The 17263-nt window shown below is 42.3% G+C and overlaps 1 protein-coding gene across 8 annotated transcripts in view; it reads right to left on the reverse strand.

Annotated features, from left to right (window-relative positions):
• The window catches only part of LOC133559232 (septin-9-like), a 236503-nt gene that overhangs the window by 42641 nt on the left and 176599 nt on the right, over positions 1–17263 (reverse strand). For 7 of the 8 annotated variants that reach the window (XM_061910816.1, XM_061910807.1, XM_061910840.1 and 4 more), the window contains one exon: positions 2058–2243. In XM_061910816.1, the coding sequence (XP_061766800.1) occupies positions 2058–2243 (186 nt within the window). Of the gene's footprint in view, positions 1–2057; positions 2244–2670; positions 2820–17263 lie in introns of those variants that run through there. The other variant, XM_061910857.1, reaches the window with a different exon arrangement.

Consider the following 17263-nt stretch of genomic DNA (forward strand, 5'->3'; position numbering starts at 1 on the left):
TCCCCAGGGCGCGGTTATCCCTCTTGCTTGTACACTTTTTTCTACCACATCTTTGTCTTCCCTTCGCTTCTCTATTAATGTGCTTGGACACAGAGCTCTGGGAACATCCAACCTCTTTGGCAATGACCTTTTGTGTCTTGCCCTCCTTCTTTAAAGTATCAATGGTCATCTTTTGGACAGTTGTCAAGTCAGCAGTCTTCCCCATGATTGTGTGTCATACAGAATCAAAACGAGAGACCATTTAAAGGCTTTTCCAGGTGTTTTGAGTTAGTTAGCTAATTAGAGTGTGGCACCAGGTGTCTTCAATATCTGACCTTTTCACCATATTCTAATTTTCTGAGATGTTGAATTTAGGGTTTTCATTGGTTGTCAGCTATAATCATCTCCTTTTTGGCAAAAAACACTTGAAATGTATCAGTCTGTTTGGAATGAAGGTATACATTCTACAAGTTTGACTTTCTAAATGGAATTAATGAAATAAATCAACTTTTTCATGACATTCTAATATGACCAGCACCTGTAAGGCTTTTAATGTTTTGTGGCTCCAGACAGGTATGTTTTGTGTATTTTTGGTCCAATATGGCTCTTTCACCATTTTGTGTTGCCGACCTCTGAACTAGAACTATACGGTATAGAACTAGTAGTCCTGCATACTACTTACGTATAAAATACTACACGGTCTAGCTCCAGCCTATCTTGCTGATTGTATTGCACCATATGTCCCGGTGAAAAATCTGCGTTCAAAGGACTCCGGCTTATTAGTGATTCCCAGAGCCCAAAAAAAGTCTGCGGGCTATACAGCTTTTCCATTCGGGCTCCAGTACTCTGGAATGCCCTCCCGGTAACAGTTCGAGATGCAACCTCAGTAGAAGCATTTAAGTCTCACCTTAAAACTCATTTGTATACTCTAGCCTTTAAATAAACCCCCTTTTTAGACCAGTTGATCTGCCGTTTCTTTTCTTTTTCACTCTTGTCCCCCCCCCTCCGTTATGGAGGGGGTCCGGTCCGGTGGCCATGGATGAAGTACTGGCTGTCCAGAGTCGGGACCCAGGATGGACAGCTCGTCCAGAGTCGGGATCCAGGATGGACCGCTCGCCTATGTATCGGTTGGGGACATCTCTTTAGTGCTGACCCGCCTCCGCTTGGAATGGTTTCCTGCTGGCTCCAATTTGGACGGGACTCTTGCTACTATATTGGATCCACTTTGGTCTGGATTCTCACGGGTACGTTAGATCCACTATGGATTGGACTTTCACAATATCATTTTAGATCCGCTCGACATCCATTGCTTTCGGTCCCCTATGCGCTCCTCTCCAAGTTTTCGTATTGTCACCATTGTCGACGTCCCACTGGGGTCAGTTTTTCTTAAACCTCATTTGTATACTCTAGCCTTTAAATAGACTCCCTTTTTAGACCAGTTGATCTGCCGTTTCTTTTCTTTTTCGCCTACGTCCCCCCCTCCCTTGTGGGCCATGGATGAAGTACTGGCTGTCCAGAGTCGGGACCCAGGATGGACCGCTCGTCCAGAATAGGGACCAGGATGGACATCTCGTCCAGAGTCCGGACCCAGCCCGTGTATCGGCAGGGATAATCTCTGCGCTGCTGATCCGCCTCCGCTTGGGATGGTTTCCTGCTGGCTCCACTTTGGACGGGAGTCTCGCTACTATAATGGATCCACTTTGGTCAGGATTCTCAAGGTTATTTTAGATCCACTATGGATTGGACTTTCACAATATCATGTTAGATCCGCTCGACATCCATTGCTTTCGGTCCCCTATGCGGTCCTCTCCAAGGTTTCTCATAGTCATCATTGTCGACGTCCCACTGGGGGGAGTTTTTCCTTACCCTTACATGGGCTCTATCGAGGATATCGTTGTGTTTTTGCGGCCCTTTGAGACACTTGTGATTTAGGGCTATATAAATAAACATTGATTGATTAATTGATTGATGCAGGTGTGTCAGTGTGCCCGTCACATAGCTGTAATTACACTTTTTGCCACGTTCCCACCCCTATCTCTTCTTTCAACACCATGCCACGGACCGTGCACCAGACTCACCCACAATCATGATGTTGAGCTCAAAGCCTTGCTTCATGGCTTTCCTCCGCATCTGCTCCAGAATGGCATCGATGCCGACATAGCTGAAGTCGCCGGCGTGGGTCTTGTCCCCTTTGCTGTGCGGGTTGGGGTGGTGCGGCTTGGCGTGTTCCGACATGTTGCTGTGGCTCAGACTGACCTCTGACCCTGAGAGAGAGAGAAAGAGATGAAGATTAGACAATTTGGCTTGATAAAAAACTGCTTTTTCATACCAAGAAACTCTGAAGGATGATTATCTAGCATTTACATACCTAACCACAGCATGACAGTTTAATTTCAATGATTTTTACACCATTTTATTACCCGTACTCAACTTCCAACCACATCATAAATTACCACAATGGAATAAACAAGCAAACATATTTAATTAAATTACACCCAGCATTTGGGACTAAAGCTTCCCAGAGGTCCCATCTATAAAAATCTGCAAACCTTCATTCTAAAGAATGGGTTTGTTTTTTCAGATCACAGTACGCAACTTTAAATAAGAAACCCTACAGTTGGAGCGCTCCATCCGAGATCGATGAGCGCAAATCAGGCAGAATGTGTGTGAAACATGGCTGCCGTGGCTTACCTCTGTATTAAGGAGGAGCAGTATCAAGAAGAAGTACCGTATGCACCTGTTGCGACAAGTAAAGTGAAAGAAACACAACCCTGCCAACCGTGCTGGTATGTTATTACAGCAGTGGCTCACGAGCTTCCCCGTATGGGAGGAGTCCACGCTTCCTGTGCAATGACAGAAAGCTGTGGGTTCTGCAGCCTCAGACTATAACGAGCACACACACACACACACGTGCACCTGAAGTTGCCCACACAATATGAATTCAAAGCAGCTGGCATACATTAAGTCTCCAATCAAATCTTATTGCTCAACATGCACGACCGAGCCACGACATTTATATAAGTGTTGTATGAAAAATGACACTATAGTTTTGATTTATGTCAAAGAGGTATTGGTTTAACAAGGCAGTGTTCCAAATAAGTGTTTGATGAGCATTCCTCAACTTTCTCAGTCTTTTTTCCCACTTAACATGTTACAGGCATCAAATTCCAAATAAGCTAATGTTTGCAAAAAATAAAGTTTATCAGTTCGAATGTTAAGTGATTTGTCTTTGCAGTATATCGATTTGAATGTAAGTTGAAAAGGATTTGCAAATCATTGTATTCTGTTTTTATTTATGATTCACACAACTTGCAGACTTCAAAGGTTTTGAAGTGTGACAGTCTCTTGCTGCCGTGTGGGTTCTCAGGACCACCAAGGAAGGACATTGTGATGCAGGTTAGACTTTCTTTTGTTTTTCAATAATAACCTACTCAGTTGCCTAGTGGGTAGAGTGTCCGCTCTGAGATCGGTAGGTCGTGAGTTCAAACCCCGGCTGAGTCATACCAAAGACTTTGAAAAAAATGGGACCCATTACCTCTCTGCTTGGCACTAAGCATTAAGGGTTGGAATTGGGGGTTAAATCACCAAAAATGATTCCCGGACGCGGTACCGCGGCTACCCACTGCTTCCCTCACCTCCCATGGGGTGATCAAGGGTGATGGGTCAAATGCAGAGAATATTTTTGCCACACCTCATGTGTGTGTTACAATCATTGGTACTTTAACTTTAATAAAAAAGTCTCTAAGGGTTGCTTTTCAGCCTCGCCGTGTCCTGCTTCCTCTGCCGCTCCACCTTTCCAGTCGCGTGCGTCTTCGTCTTTCTGTGGCTTTCGCAGCATCTGCTTCCTTCTGGTTCCTTTTGGCTCCTTCTCTCTCTGTCCCTCCCCCCGGCGTTTACGGCTGCTGCCCTTTTATGCAGTGCGAGAGGAGATCTAAATTGTGCCCAGCTGGGCTACCCATGCACCTGATAATATTTGCGGGGTTGATTCCGGCGCACCCCGCCTCGCTGCTTGCTCGCAGTCCACACCTCCTCGCCGCCATCTTGGGCTGGGCTACGGTGTGCCCTGCCTCGCTGTCGGACTGCCGGCTCCACCTCTCCACATGGGGTTTGTAGATAAACGCAGGCTTTTGCGACGTGCAGAGGGACTGACCGCTTTAGTGATTGTTGTCGACTGTGCTTCCTTCTTATCATAAATGGTACCTTGTGTAAGTAAATGACTCCACTACAGACAGCTGCTTTTTAGCGGGAGCTTGTTGTTATGTTCTTGTTCGTCTTGTAAAGAGTTGCATTCCCCCCATTTAAACGGAATACGTTTGTTGTGCTGCTGCTGCCCTTCTAAAGCAAACTTTGCAGCGTGCAGTCATTTGTTCCACGCCTGTTGACGCAAAACAAAACCACTGACAACAAAATTTGTTTCTGGAACAAACTCCTCGTTCTCCTTTGCATAACATCAGTCATGTTGTACTATGTGTGAGTGTGCACATTTCTGTAAAGAAGTAAGGGGAAAGTTCCCGGGGGCAAAAAGTATGCCAGACCAAGTATTTGTTTTAATTGTCTGCAACAACAAACTCTAATTTATCGACCTGGCCTAGCTACAACTCTAAAAAATATTGTGTGCTACAGTTACCAGCACAAACAGTCAAGAAAATAAGTATTTGAACACCCTGCTATTTTGCAAGTTCTCCCACTTAGAAATCATGGAGGGGTCTGAAATTTTTACGGTGGGTGCATGTCCACTGTATGAGAGATAACCTAAAAAGAAAAATCCAGAAATCACAATTTATGATTTTTTAACAATTTATTTGTGTGATACAGCTGAAAATAAGTATTTGAACACCTGTCTATCAGCTAGAATTCTGACCCTCATAGACCTGTTAGTCCGCCTTTAAAAGTCCTCCTCCACTCCACTGTATTATCCTGAATCAGATGCACCTGTGTGAGGTCGTTAGCTGCAAAAAGACACCTGTCCACCCCATACAATCAGCAAGACCCAAACATTCAGCATAGCTAAGCGCAAAGAGCTGTCCAAAGACACCAGAGACAAAATTGTACAACTCCACAAGGATGGAAATGGCTCTGGAGAAATTGCCAAGCAGATTGGTGAAAACAGGTCGACTTTAGAAAATGGAAGAAACTAAACATGACGTCAGTCTCAATCGGAGTGGAGCCGTATGCAAGATATCACTTCATGGGGTCTCAATGATGCTAAGAAAGGTGAGGAATCAGCCCAGGACTACACGGCAGGACTTGGTCAATGACCTGAAAAGAGCTGGGACCATGGTCACTATTGGTAATACATTAAGACGTCATGGTTTGAAATCATGCATGGCACGGAAGGTTGCCCTGCTTAAACCAGCACATTTTAAGGCCCGTCTTAAGTTTGCCAATGACCATTTGGATGATCTAGAGGAGTCATGGGAGAAAGTTTTGTGGACAGATGAGACCAATATTGACCTTTTTGGTCATAATTCCACTATGTGTGTTTGGAGGAAGAAGAATGATGCATACCATCTCAAGAACACCATCCCTACTGTGAAGCATGGGGATGGTAGCATCATGCCTTGGGGGTGTTTTTCTGCTCATGAGACAGGACGACTGTACTGTATTAAAGAGAGGATGACTGCAGCCATGTATTGTGAGATTTTGGCCAAAAACCTCCTTTCCTTAGTCAGATCATTGAAGATGAATCGTGGCAGGATCTTCCAACATGACAATGACGCAAAGCACACAGCCAGGAAAACCAAGAATTGGCTTCGTAGGATCTATATCAAGGTTCTGGCGTGGCCTAGCCAGTCTCCAGACCTAACTCCAATTGAAAATCTTTGGAGGGAGCTGAAAGTCTGTGTTACACAGCGACAGCCCAGAAACCTGACTGATCTAGAGAAGATCTGTGTGGAAGAGTGGGCAAAAATCCCTCCTGCAGTCTGTGCAAACCTGGTGAAGAACGACAGAAAACGCTTGACCTCTGTAATTGCAAACAAAGGCTACTCTACCAAATATTAATGTTGGTGTTCAAATACTTATTTTCAGCTTTATCACACAAATAAATTGAAAAATCATAGATTGTGATTTCTGGATTTTTCTTTTTAGGTTATCTCTCATACAGTGGACATGCAACTACCATGAAAATTGCAGACCCCTCCATAATTTCTAAGTGGGAGAACTTGCGAAATAGCAGGGTGTTCAAATACTTGTTTTCTTGACTGCATTTACTGTCCTGCAATGACTCCTGGTTGAGGTGGTGGTGGTGGAGAATGCCATCCCACAGCAGTGTGTAACCAGTGTGAGGAGTCAGTCCGACTGCCTTGAGGAGTCATTCCGACTGCCTTGAGGAGTCAGTCCGACTGCCTTGAGGAGTCAGTCCGACTGCCTTGAGGAGTCATTCCGACTGCCTTGAGGAGTCAGTCCGACTGCCTTGAGGAGTCAGTCCGACTGCCTTGAGGAGTCAGTCCGACTGCCTTGAGGAGTCAGTCCGACTGCCTTGAGGAGTCAGTACGACTGCCTTGAGGAGTCAGTCCGACTGCCTTGAGGAGTCAGTCCGACTGCCTTGAGGAGTCAGTCCGACTGCCTTGAGGAGTCAGTCCGACTGCCTTGAGGAGTCAGTACGACTGCCTTGAAGAGTCAGTCCGACTGCCTTGAGGAGTCAGTCCGACTGCCTTGAGGAGTCAGTCCGACTGCCTTGAGTAGAGGGTAAAGGGAGTGGGGCGTTCTTCCACATGCAACTAAGGGTTGTTTGGCATGGACTAGAGATTCGGCACACGTGGAGGAACATTTAAAAAGGACAGTAAACAAGTTTTTCAGCAATACAAAATAAATTGGCAAAATCAGAGATGACATAACTACCAACGTTTTGTTTTATGTTCGTGGGAAACACTACTCAGTATGATGCAGTGCGGTTGTACGCCGTAGATAACTACAATTTGGAACGACAACAGCATTAGCCGCACAAATTTGTAGCTTTGTCGACAGAAACGAAACACTATGTGACGCACTCTGCATAGAAACCTTACAGCAAAGTATCAAATAGTGCTTTCATCGAGGCCCAAAAATGTCTAGCTCCACCCGTGTGCAGGATTTGACAGCAGAAGGTTGTTCTCGTTTCCCCTTCACTCAATCCCTTTTTGCCTCTCCTCCGATGAAGACAGAAGACATGTAGTTAAAAAATGTACCCCAGAGTGCGCCGCACCTACTGCCGCCTCCGCGGTATCTTTGACCACATGAATGTACTCAAACTAGACAATGGCCTATAACAATATGAGACGAGTCAAAAAGTGTGTGATATGCCTGAATTCTCTCAAGATTGTTGCAGATTTTACTGAGCCACCCGTTCCACAAAGTTTCACGGTGATTGCCAAATCCATTATGTTAAGTTAAATGCTTAATGCTAAATGTCTTTTCAACCTTTCCTAAGACATTGATTTTCTTTTTCCAAATAAGAGGAAATGGGGACTTTTGGTTTCAGGTGCTCCCTTGACTATTGATACATCCATCCATCCATCCATCCATCTTCTTCCGCTTATCCGAGGTCGGGTCGCGGGGGCAGCAGCCTAAGCAGGGAACGCCAGACTTCCCACTCCCCAGCCACTTCGTCCAGCTCTTCCCGGGGGATCCCGAGGCGTTCTCTTGCCAGCCGGGAGACATAGTCTTCCCAACGTGTCCTGGGTCTTCCCCGTGGCCTCCTACCGGTTGGACGTGCCCTAAACACCTCCCTAGGGAGGCGTTCGGGTGGCATCCTGACCAGTTGCCTGAACCACCTCATCTAGCTCCTCTCGATGTGGAGGAGCAGCGGCTTTACTTTTAGTTCCTCCCGCATGACAGAGCTTCTCACCCTATCTCTAAGGGAGAGCCCCGCCACATGGCGGAGGAAACTCATTTCGGCCGCTTGCACCCGTGATCTTGTCCTTTCGGTCATGACCCAAAGCTCATGACCATAGGTGAGGATGGGAACGTAGATCGACTGGTAAATTGAGAGCTTTGCCTTCCGGCTCAGCTCATTCTTCACCACAACGGATCGGTACAACATCCGCATTACTGAAGACGCCGCACCGATCCGCCTGTCGATCTCACGATCCACTCTTCCCTCACTCGTGAACAAGACTCTTAGGTACTTGAACTCCTCCACTTGGGGCAGGGTCTCCTCCCCGACCCGGAGATGGCATTCCACCCTTTTCCGGGCAAGAACCATTGATACAACTATTGATACAATTAAATGGAACGCTAAAAAGGGCAAATCTTTCCGGATTCTTTCATAAAGACTGCTGCTGTGTTGGCACAAGTCTCACTTATTATCGCAATAGTCGTTTTGCACCATAATTCGGAATGTGTACATTTCACATTTGAATCAATATGGTATTGATACCGATGGGAATCGATACCGCTACTCAACTGTACTTTTCGCGTGTTTTTATGCGTATTTGTTGTAATGTACCCCGCCTTCCGCTCGAATGCAGCTGAGATAGGCTCCAGCAACCCCGAAAGGGACAAGCGGTAGAAAATGGATGGTCAGATGGATGTAACACGTAACATCACAGGAGGTCCTTCATACCGACAGCCATCAGACTCAATAATGCATATGTTCCTTCTTGACTGCACTTAAATGTAGAATATATTTATATTATTCATATATTATATATGTTATATATTATTTATTATTATTATTGCCTATTGTGAGCGAACTGTGGTGCTGAATTTCCCTCAGGGATCAATAAAGTACTTTCTATTCTATTCTATGTATTGTAACATTTAACAGTGAGCTGATAATACTAACTGTGCTGTTCAGTTGTTTTATATTGATTTCTCATTTGCTAGTATTATAAAGTAGACTTGGCATAAAGTTGCAATTTCAAGGCCGGTACCAAATTATTGGTATCGCGACAACCCTACCCCCTACTTTAGGGCAGTATAGCTCGGTTGGTAGAGCGGCTGTGCCAGCAACTTGATGGTTCCAGGTTTGATCCCCACTTCCTCCATCGTAGTCACTATCGTTGTGTCCTTGGGCAAGACACTTTACCCACCTGCTCCTAGTGCCACCCACACTGGTTTAAATGTAACTTAGATATTGTGTTTTCACTATGTAAAGCGCTTTGAGTCACTAGAGAAAAAGCACTATATAAAATGTAATTCCCTTCACTTATATATCTTGTATGAAATTATGTTTTAAATCAAACTAATCGGAAAGGTTATTGCGCAATAGGACATTCAAATAATACAGTTTAGCGCCGCGAATCGATAGCCTGCCACTTGAGTGCTAATAGAAGCTATCTTAAAGGTTAAGATTATTAAATGAATACAGTATAATTGTCAATGTTTGTATTTCAAACCTGTAAGATACAGTAAGTATGGTGGTCATGTAACTGCCATTTATAAACCAATGTTAATGTGTTTTTAACAGACATATACATTGGTGGAAAAATTACAGGTGGTATATACATTTTAAAAAAGTAATCGCCTAAAATGTACACGACCCCCCCATGCTTTACATCTGCAGACCCCTGTTGAAGTCGTTTGAAGTGTTCTGCAATTCTTTTCATTAAGGTTACGATTAAACAATCTTTTAGAAACACAGACGCCGTTATCAAATGATCAATGTTCATGGTCCCTATTTAAAGTGCATTGCACAACACAGCAGCAACAGAGGTGAGGCACAAACTGCTCAGTCAGCATTAATACTACTGATATTTATTGTTAGTCATAGCTCAATGTACTTATGATATTGTCTGTAAATGTGTTTTTATGGTGCCTGTCCTATTGTCGCTAATTCTGGCATATTTACTGTGATGCGTTGCTCATATGTTGATCAATATGCATTGTCCTAATCAATTAAGACCATTCAATTCAATTAAATTCAATTCAGTAAGTGTACGTCTAAGACAATCCAAATAGTCCAGCTAGGATAGATTCAATGCCTTGAGAGTACAATGACGTGGATGAATGAGAATATTTCATAGACAAGAGATATGTTGCCCACAAGTAGCGGAGTAATCATACGTACAGTTCAAAGCGTGGGAGGAGGTTGCCTACAGTCAATGTTTGATGATCCCGCACAAAATACAGATCTGTTTTTTTAAGGCTACACACCTTGTGAGAATAGGCCTAGGGGCAAATTGAACAGAGACCGTAATTAAACCATTTACCTTGTAAACAGTTTTTTGAATAGTGGTTTGCATGCCGACACTGAACACGTGGTGTCAAACTTAAATCTTTTCAGGCTCCAAACCATAATCGTCACCTGAACACGGTTAATATTTTTTTAAATCTGGGCGACGTGGCCAGAACTTTGAGGGTTCCTGGTTCGAATCACCCTGCTCCCAGTTCCACCCACAATGGTTTAAAATGTGTCACGGCGCACGCGCAATCCCGCATCAACTGCGGCAAGCTCTGCCGCGGGCACCTCCGCTAGAAGCCATGCGCTTGCAAGGCTGCAGGCAATCTTCAATCGCCGCACCTGGTTCTGATGAGAGCAGGCAGCATAAAGACCAGCTGACCCGAAGATCCAGTGCCATAACGTAGTTCACTCTCACGGTAAGGATCACGTCCCACGTACTTGCTCTCTCTCTGTGCCTTCCCTGTTCCCGTGCCTTATGTCCTTTGTGTTCCCCGCAGTACTTCCCCTGTTTCCCGTGATCGAGCAGTGTGCCTCGACTCCCCTCTGGATTCCGGACTGCCTCCCTCGATCCTCGACCCCTGCTTGGACACGGACCTTGTTGCTTCTCTTCAGCCCCAGACCACTTGCCTGCCCACACTCTGCCTTTTCGCCTTGCCCGTTTGGTCTAACGAAGGATTCATCCAACACGCACATACAACAAACTCTGGTAACATTTACACATCGTCTTGCGCCTTGCACTTAGAGTAGCATACACATCCCACCTATTCATCAGTGTCAATAAACCTAATGAACTGGTTCCTACCGTGTGTCATCTCCTTACCCCCCGCCGTACGTAACAAAATGTAAATAATGGGTTTCACAATGTTGCTAAAGGAAAGGCGCTATATACGTGTAATTCAGTTCACTAGATGGAAAACTCACTAAGAAAAGGTTTCTGCTTGTATGCTGGGACTTTTGAGTCATGAGGAAAAGGTAATCCTGACTGTCAAGAATTCAGATGAATCCATCTTGTTATATGAGCGCGTTGGAGAGTAGATGACGGTGGGCTGGAACTGATTCATCTCTGTCCTCAAGGAACCCCGCTTGGCAATGGAGACGATTGGACAAAGCAGGATGAGATCCAGTTATCTTTAGCGGTTGCGATGTCTTGTCCAAAGCTGTGTCGTCAATTTAGCTGACCCCCTGACTGAACTGATCACATGGGCCGCGGTGTCGTCAGAGGGCGAGATGGAATTCAAATAAGCTCGACTGACACGCTTCAGGTCTGTGGCCAAGAGGCCTCCCGGGCATTGTGACCATGCTGGCCAGACCATCTGTAGTCATACATAACTTCTAAGAATACAGCGACACTCTGGCAGAGACAAGTGCACAACAACAACATTCAAATTCAAAATGAAATGGACACCCTGCTGAGTTGGTGCTCCTAACGACATTAGGACCATCTTCCCTCTCGGGGGGGAGGAGACAATGAGCTGGCCACTTGTATCACCCTCCACCGCCGAATACGTGATTATGTACTTGTGCATTGAGGCAAGTGACAAGGCTGCTGAGCCTCCCTTGAGTCACGTCCTAATTAGAGCGTTCTAATGTGCTACAAAGACGGCGTTAATGACCTTTGCCATGGACGCAACGTGTCGCAATGAGTTAACTAGCGACAAAGGAGCAGAGACATACAGCATGACTCATAGCACGACTCTGTGCAACATGCAAATGATGCATATAAGCATAGCAACCTTACACACTTTGAGACTCTTTTGTGGAGTAAAAGGCTACACTCTACCGTTTTAAAGTCGGAATTAGAACTGAAAATGCAAACACAATTTTAAAAACCAACCAGAGCTGACCACATGAAATATCAGTTAATCTTGTAAGACTTCGTCTCAATGTACATTAATTCAGACATTATTAAGTATGCAAAAACAACTTTTCTTACCTGTTTTTTTTTTTATATATTTGGGATCTGGATAAGTCCCGCAAATCTGAAATCAAACCATGGAGGCAGGGCGGAGATATTTATAAAATAATCTTGCCTTCCTTTATACTTCCTATAAACAAAGCGATTGGAATTTACCCCATTAAAAAAAGCGGTTATTTCCATTTATGGAACATATATCCCTTGAAGAGCTTTGCGCGGGTCTGCCATTGTAGTCCGACATTGGAGTCAATAAATGACATTTGTAAAGTTACAAGAGATTTAAAGTTAGTATTATTTGCAGATGATACAACAGTGTTTTGTTCGGGAGAGAACACACAGAAGATAATACAAATAATAACAGAAAAAATTAACAAATTAAAAAAATGGTTCGGCAAAAACAGACTATCATTGAAGCTCAGTGAAACTGAATTAATGCTATTTGGTAACAGTAGAAGACAAAGTCAAACACAAATACAAATAGACGGAATAGAAATTGAAAGAGTAAATGAAACCAAATTTCTAGGTATAAGGATTGATGATAAATTGAACTGGAAATCTCATGTAAAAAAATATACAACATAAAGTAGCAAGAAATACGTCAATAATGAATAAAGCCAAATATGTTCCAGACCAAAAATCACTTTATATTCTCTACTGCTCACTAGTGTTACCATATCTGAGTTACTGTGTAGAAATATTGGGAAATAATTACAAAAGTACACTTTATTCACTAACAATGTTACAAAAAAGATCAGTTAGAATAATACATAATGTTGGATATAGAGAACATACAAACCCTTTATTTATCGAATCAAAGATACTGAAATTCCACGACAGTGAAATTGCAAACAGCTAAAATTATACACAAAGCAAACTCTAACCTGCTTCCCAAGAATATACAACAATTCTACTCAACAAGTTTAGATCCATAAAGGAAAAAATAGAATGAATGAATGTTCATAACTGAATACATTTACATATGCATACAAATGTGTCTTCTTTTTATATTATTTATTTTAATGAATTAAGTAACGTTCATGACAACCTTTTTCCAAAAAAACAATTTATGATGTGAGATACAACAGGACAATGCATATGTTTATCTTTTGTTTTCAAAACGCTTACAAAAAAGCGGGACCTCAAAAATTTACTGTGGAACCCCATTTTTAGGACTTGATGGGGTCCCTGGGACCCCATTTTGAAAATTCCTAGTGCCCGCACTGCTGTCAACAGAGGAGAAAAAAATGCTTTATTTAAATAAATATATTATTTATAAAGCAAGTTCACGTATCATTGGCACATTTTCATTGCCACGGATATATGGGTCCTCTTTTTGGGATTTCAGAAAATGGTCAGCCTGTTGTAGGCATGTATCGGTTTTTGTTTTTAAATCATTTTACCTATGTTATGTCGTGATTTGAGGTATTTCAGAATCGATTTTTGAATGTGTGGTCGACACTTTTCAAGTCTCTGTGTTAATTGTAATCGTTGCAATGTCAATACATGTTTTTCTGATCATCTATTTATCTATTTAGCATGGAAAATTGCAACATGCATGTTTCCAAATAGGACTGCTGGCCTGCCAAGTGCTTGAGTCGATGCAGAGTCCGCAACAAAGGTATCAAAACATCGTGCCGTTAGTTTTTGTGAATCTGCACTCGGCAGTACTAGCAGTATTCGGTCTAAAAAGTACCTATTCCTAGTAAAGGTCAAATAACAAGAATACATCAGAGTGAATATGAAAATAAAAATGTTGTCAAAACTCTTGTCTTTGTATGCTGCCAAACACTGTGTTGCCCGGTTTTCCTCGTGTGTAATTTTGGAGAAAAAATAAACAAATAAGCCTACCATTGGTGACTCAGTCTGTTGTGTTTTTTTTCCAACAGCCAGTTGTGTGTGGTAACAAAATTAGTTTCACTAAGGTGGAGCTGCTTTCCTCCTTATTCTCTCCTCATGTCTTTGCCCAACAAGAGTTATCAATAAAATGTAAAAGTAATGCTCAATGTTCAGTTTTTGACTCTGAAGTTAACTTTAGGTAATAAACCAGGAGGCCTATCAACACATGACCCGTTCAGTGTGAAAACACATTAAAAAGTCTGACCTGCCGACCGCATTCCTTCATTTGACTCCATGAATAAAACTCGTCAACTCAAACCAGATGTCCGCTCTACAAAATGCAATAAAAAAATATCATAATCAGATGATTTTTGTCTCCACCTTGTGACATTAAAGATGATTCGCTGAAAGGACAAGCTTTATTGTGATGAGTTCAAGGTTTTTCTTTTATAATGTTTTTTCCCCTATGGGTCTTTATTGCATGAGTGGATATCAAAGACCTTTCATCTCCAAACTGGATGAGGCTTAGGTCAGGTTCTGGCAAATAGTAGATCCATATCTTCTGCTGTCGCTTAGAAATGATGATATGATCATGCATAACGCGCAAATATTTTACTTTTAACGTTAGGCCCCCGCACTGGTAAAGTATGATAGCTGCTGTCAGGGAGGACAGGCAGCAAAGAACGATGGTTAATATTTGAATCCCCCAAGAACTGTTTTAAATTGGTACCGTCATCGACGACTGGTTGGAGGGGAGGATTTATATCAGGGGTGTCCAAAGTGCGCCCCGGGGGCCATTTGCGGCCCGCAGCTAATCATTTACCGGCCCGCCACATATTCCGCAAAAATTGCAAAATTGATAGTACTGCAAAAATTTAAAAAAAAAATTTAGAAAAAGTGGAATGAGGTGAAATCTAATGAGAAAAAGTGGCAATGTTGACAAAAAGCTGCCATGCAGGCAGTTTTTTCTCCCCCTGTGTCTTTATTTTCTTTTTTTTTTCCATTGCTCAAAAGGACAAAAAAATCTACGTTATAATGAATTATTACTCAAAAAAATATCACTTTAAAATGTTTTATGTGGAAAATATATCACATATGTTGTGTGGTTGCCATACAAAAACATCAAAGTTTTGACAAAAAAAACATAAAACAAACAAAATAATAGTTCAAACTTAAAATCGACAGATATATCGGAAGTTGATCTTGAAATTTAAGTTTTAAAAGTAAAAAAAATGCATCACTTTATGAGTGGGGAACCTTTCGGATCTCAAATATATTTAGTAGGATTTTATTTAACTGTGATTACTCAAAAATATAAAAAAATTCAAATCACTGGTGTCCTGCATTATCCCCTGAAGGAATCAATAAAGTTCTATCTATCTATCTATCTAAATACTGCATATTTACTGCATAGGGACGGCGTGGCGCAGTGGGAGAGTGGCCGTGCGCAACCCGAGGGTCACTGGTTCAAATCCCACCCAGAACCAACCTCGTCATGTCCGTTGTGTCCTGAGCAAGACACTTCACCCTTGCTCCTGATGGGTGCTGGTTGGCGCCTTGCATGGCAGCTCCCTCCATCAGTGTGTGAATGTGTGTGTGAATGGGTAAATGTGGAAGTAGTGTCAAAGCGCTTTGAGTACCTTGAAGGTAGAAAAGCGCTATACAAGTACAACCCATTTATCATTTATTTCAGTTTTACTATAAAAAACAAAGTTGTCTTTGACAGAAAAGGCATAAAACCTTATTTGTTTTACTTTATATCAACCTCAAGTTGATGTAGAGATTTACTGTAAGCATTAAATAAAATATAATAATAATAATTTGACTTATTTTTAACATTTTAGTGACTGAGACCCTCTATGCTCCCCAGGAGCCCTATGGATTAAAAAAAAAATCCATATATTTTGTTATGGTTTCAAAATTAAAAATATTAAAATGGCCCCCGCATGCTTAAATTTTTCCGTGTGCGGCCCTCTTTGGAAAAAGTTTGGACACCCCTGATTTATATGAATGATTATAATCATGATGGATCATAACCTGTTCTGCATTGAAATACGTGTGAAAATGTGTGCCTAGAAAAAGTGGATTGTTTTTGTGGATTTATTTTCCACAAACTCAACTATAATGTACCTGTATTGCTAGACAAGGTTGTCAGCCATCTTTGTTTTATCTGAAACACATTTAAGTTGAAAATGTCCAATATTTACAATCTTTTTCTTTGCGTTTACTTTTTTGGGGTGAGGACTGTACCATATTTTCCGGACTGTGGAGTGGACTCTCCATGGTTTCTCATAGTCACTCACATTGACATCCCAACGGGCTGTGAGTTTTTCCTTGTCCTTATGTGGGTTCTGAACCAAGGATGTCGTTGTGGCTTGTGCAGCCCTTTGAGACACTTGTGATTCAGGGCTATATAAATAAACATTAATTGATTGATTGACTATAAGGCGCACTTTTTTTCCTCAAAACTTGACAGTGCACCTTATATCCCGGTGCGCTTAATGTAAGGAATACCTTTGGTTGAGCCTACTCACCTCAAAAGCTATTTTATTTGGTACATGGTGAAATGATAAGTGTGACCAGTAGATGGCAGTCAAACATAACAGGTAAGTGTAGGCTGCACTATGATGGCAATATGTCTCAAGTAAACAACACCAACATTTTAAATGTTCTAGAGAAAATATAAAACAATACATATGGCGCTCAAAAATCTATCAAAATGTTTTAGTAGGACTTTGGTAAGCTATGAAGCCGCACCGCTTGATGGATTGTCGGCCCATTAAACAAAGTATTATTATGGTGTGTGTATAAGGTAAGACATATTTGGCATTTTGTTTCGTAATATTATGCAAAAGCAACGTTTCTCACCCACTGGTACAAGCTGATCTGTATTTGGAATCTATAGAAGTCCTGAAAATTGCGCACGTCCGCACAGACACCGTAGTCGCTAAGCTTCTTTTTCTCTATCTTCTTGTTATGAGACATTCATTCTCCGCTGTTGCCATTTCTAACTTAAAGTAGTGTAAAGTTCTTACTGTAAAGTCGCCATGAAAGCGCTAAAACAAACCGGTGTAATGAGTTTACATTATTCACCCAAGGAACTTTAGTTATTAAAGTTCCGATCGGACGTTTTTTTATGGGACACATTTCCGGTGTGGTTGTTTCCGGATGTGAAGATGCTGCACCGTTATTGATTGAATTAAAGTCTGAATGTCATTAAAACAGTTAGCTACATCTTTTAACACTTATTCCACTCCCGTCCTTGCACGCTACGCCGCTACAACAAAGATGGCGGGGATAAGACGCTGCCGAAGGTGAGCCACGTAAATAAGACCGCCCACAAAACGGCTCATCCGGTAGCAACTGTCAGAAAGCGGCTTGAAGATCATCTGTAAAACATAATCTGTGCAACATCCTGATTTATGTAG

This window comes from Nerophis ophidion, linkage group LG01 (assembly GCF_033978795.1).
Source record: "Nerophis ophidion isolate RoL-2023_Sa linkage group LG01, RoL_Noph_v1.0, whole genome shotgun sequence".
NCBI classification, from domain to species: domain Eukaryota; kingdom Metazoa; phylum Chordata; class Actinopteri; order Syngnathiformes; family Syngnathidae; genus Nerophis; species Nerophis ophidion.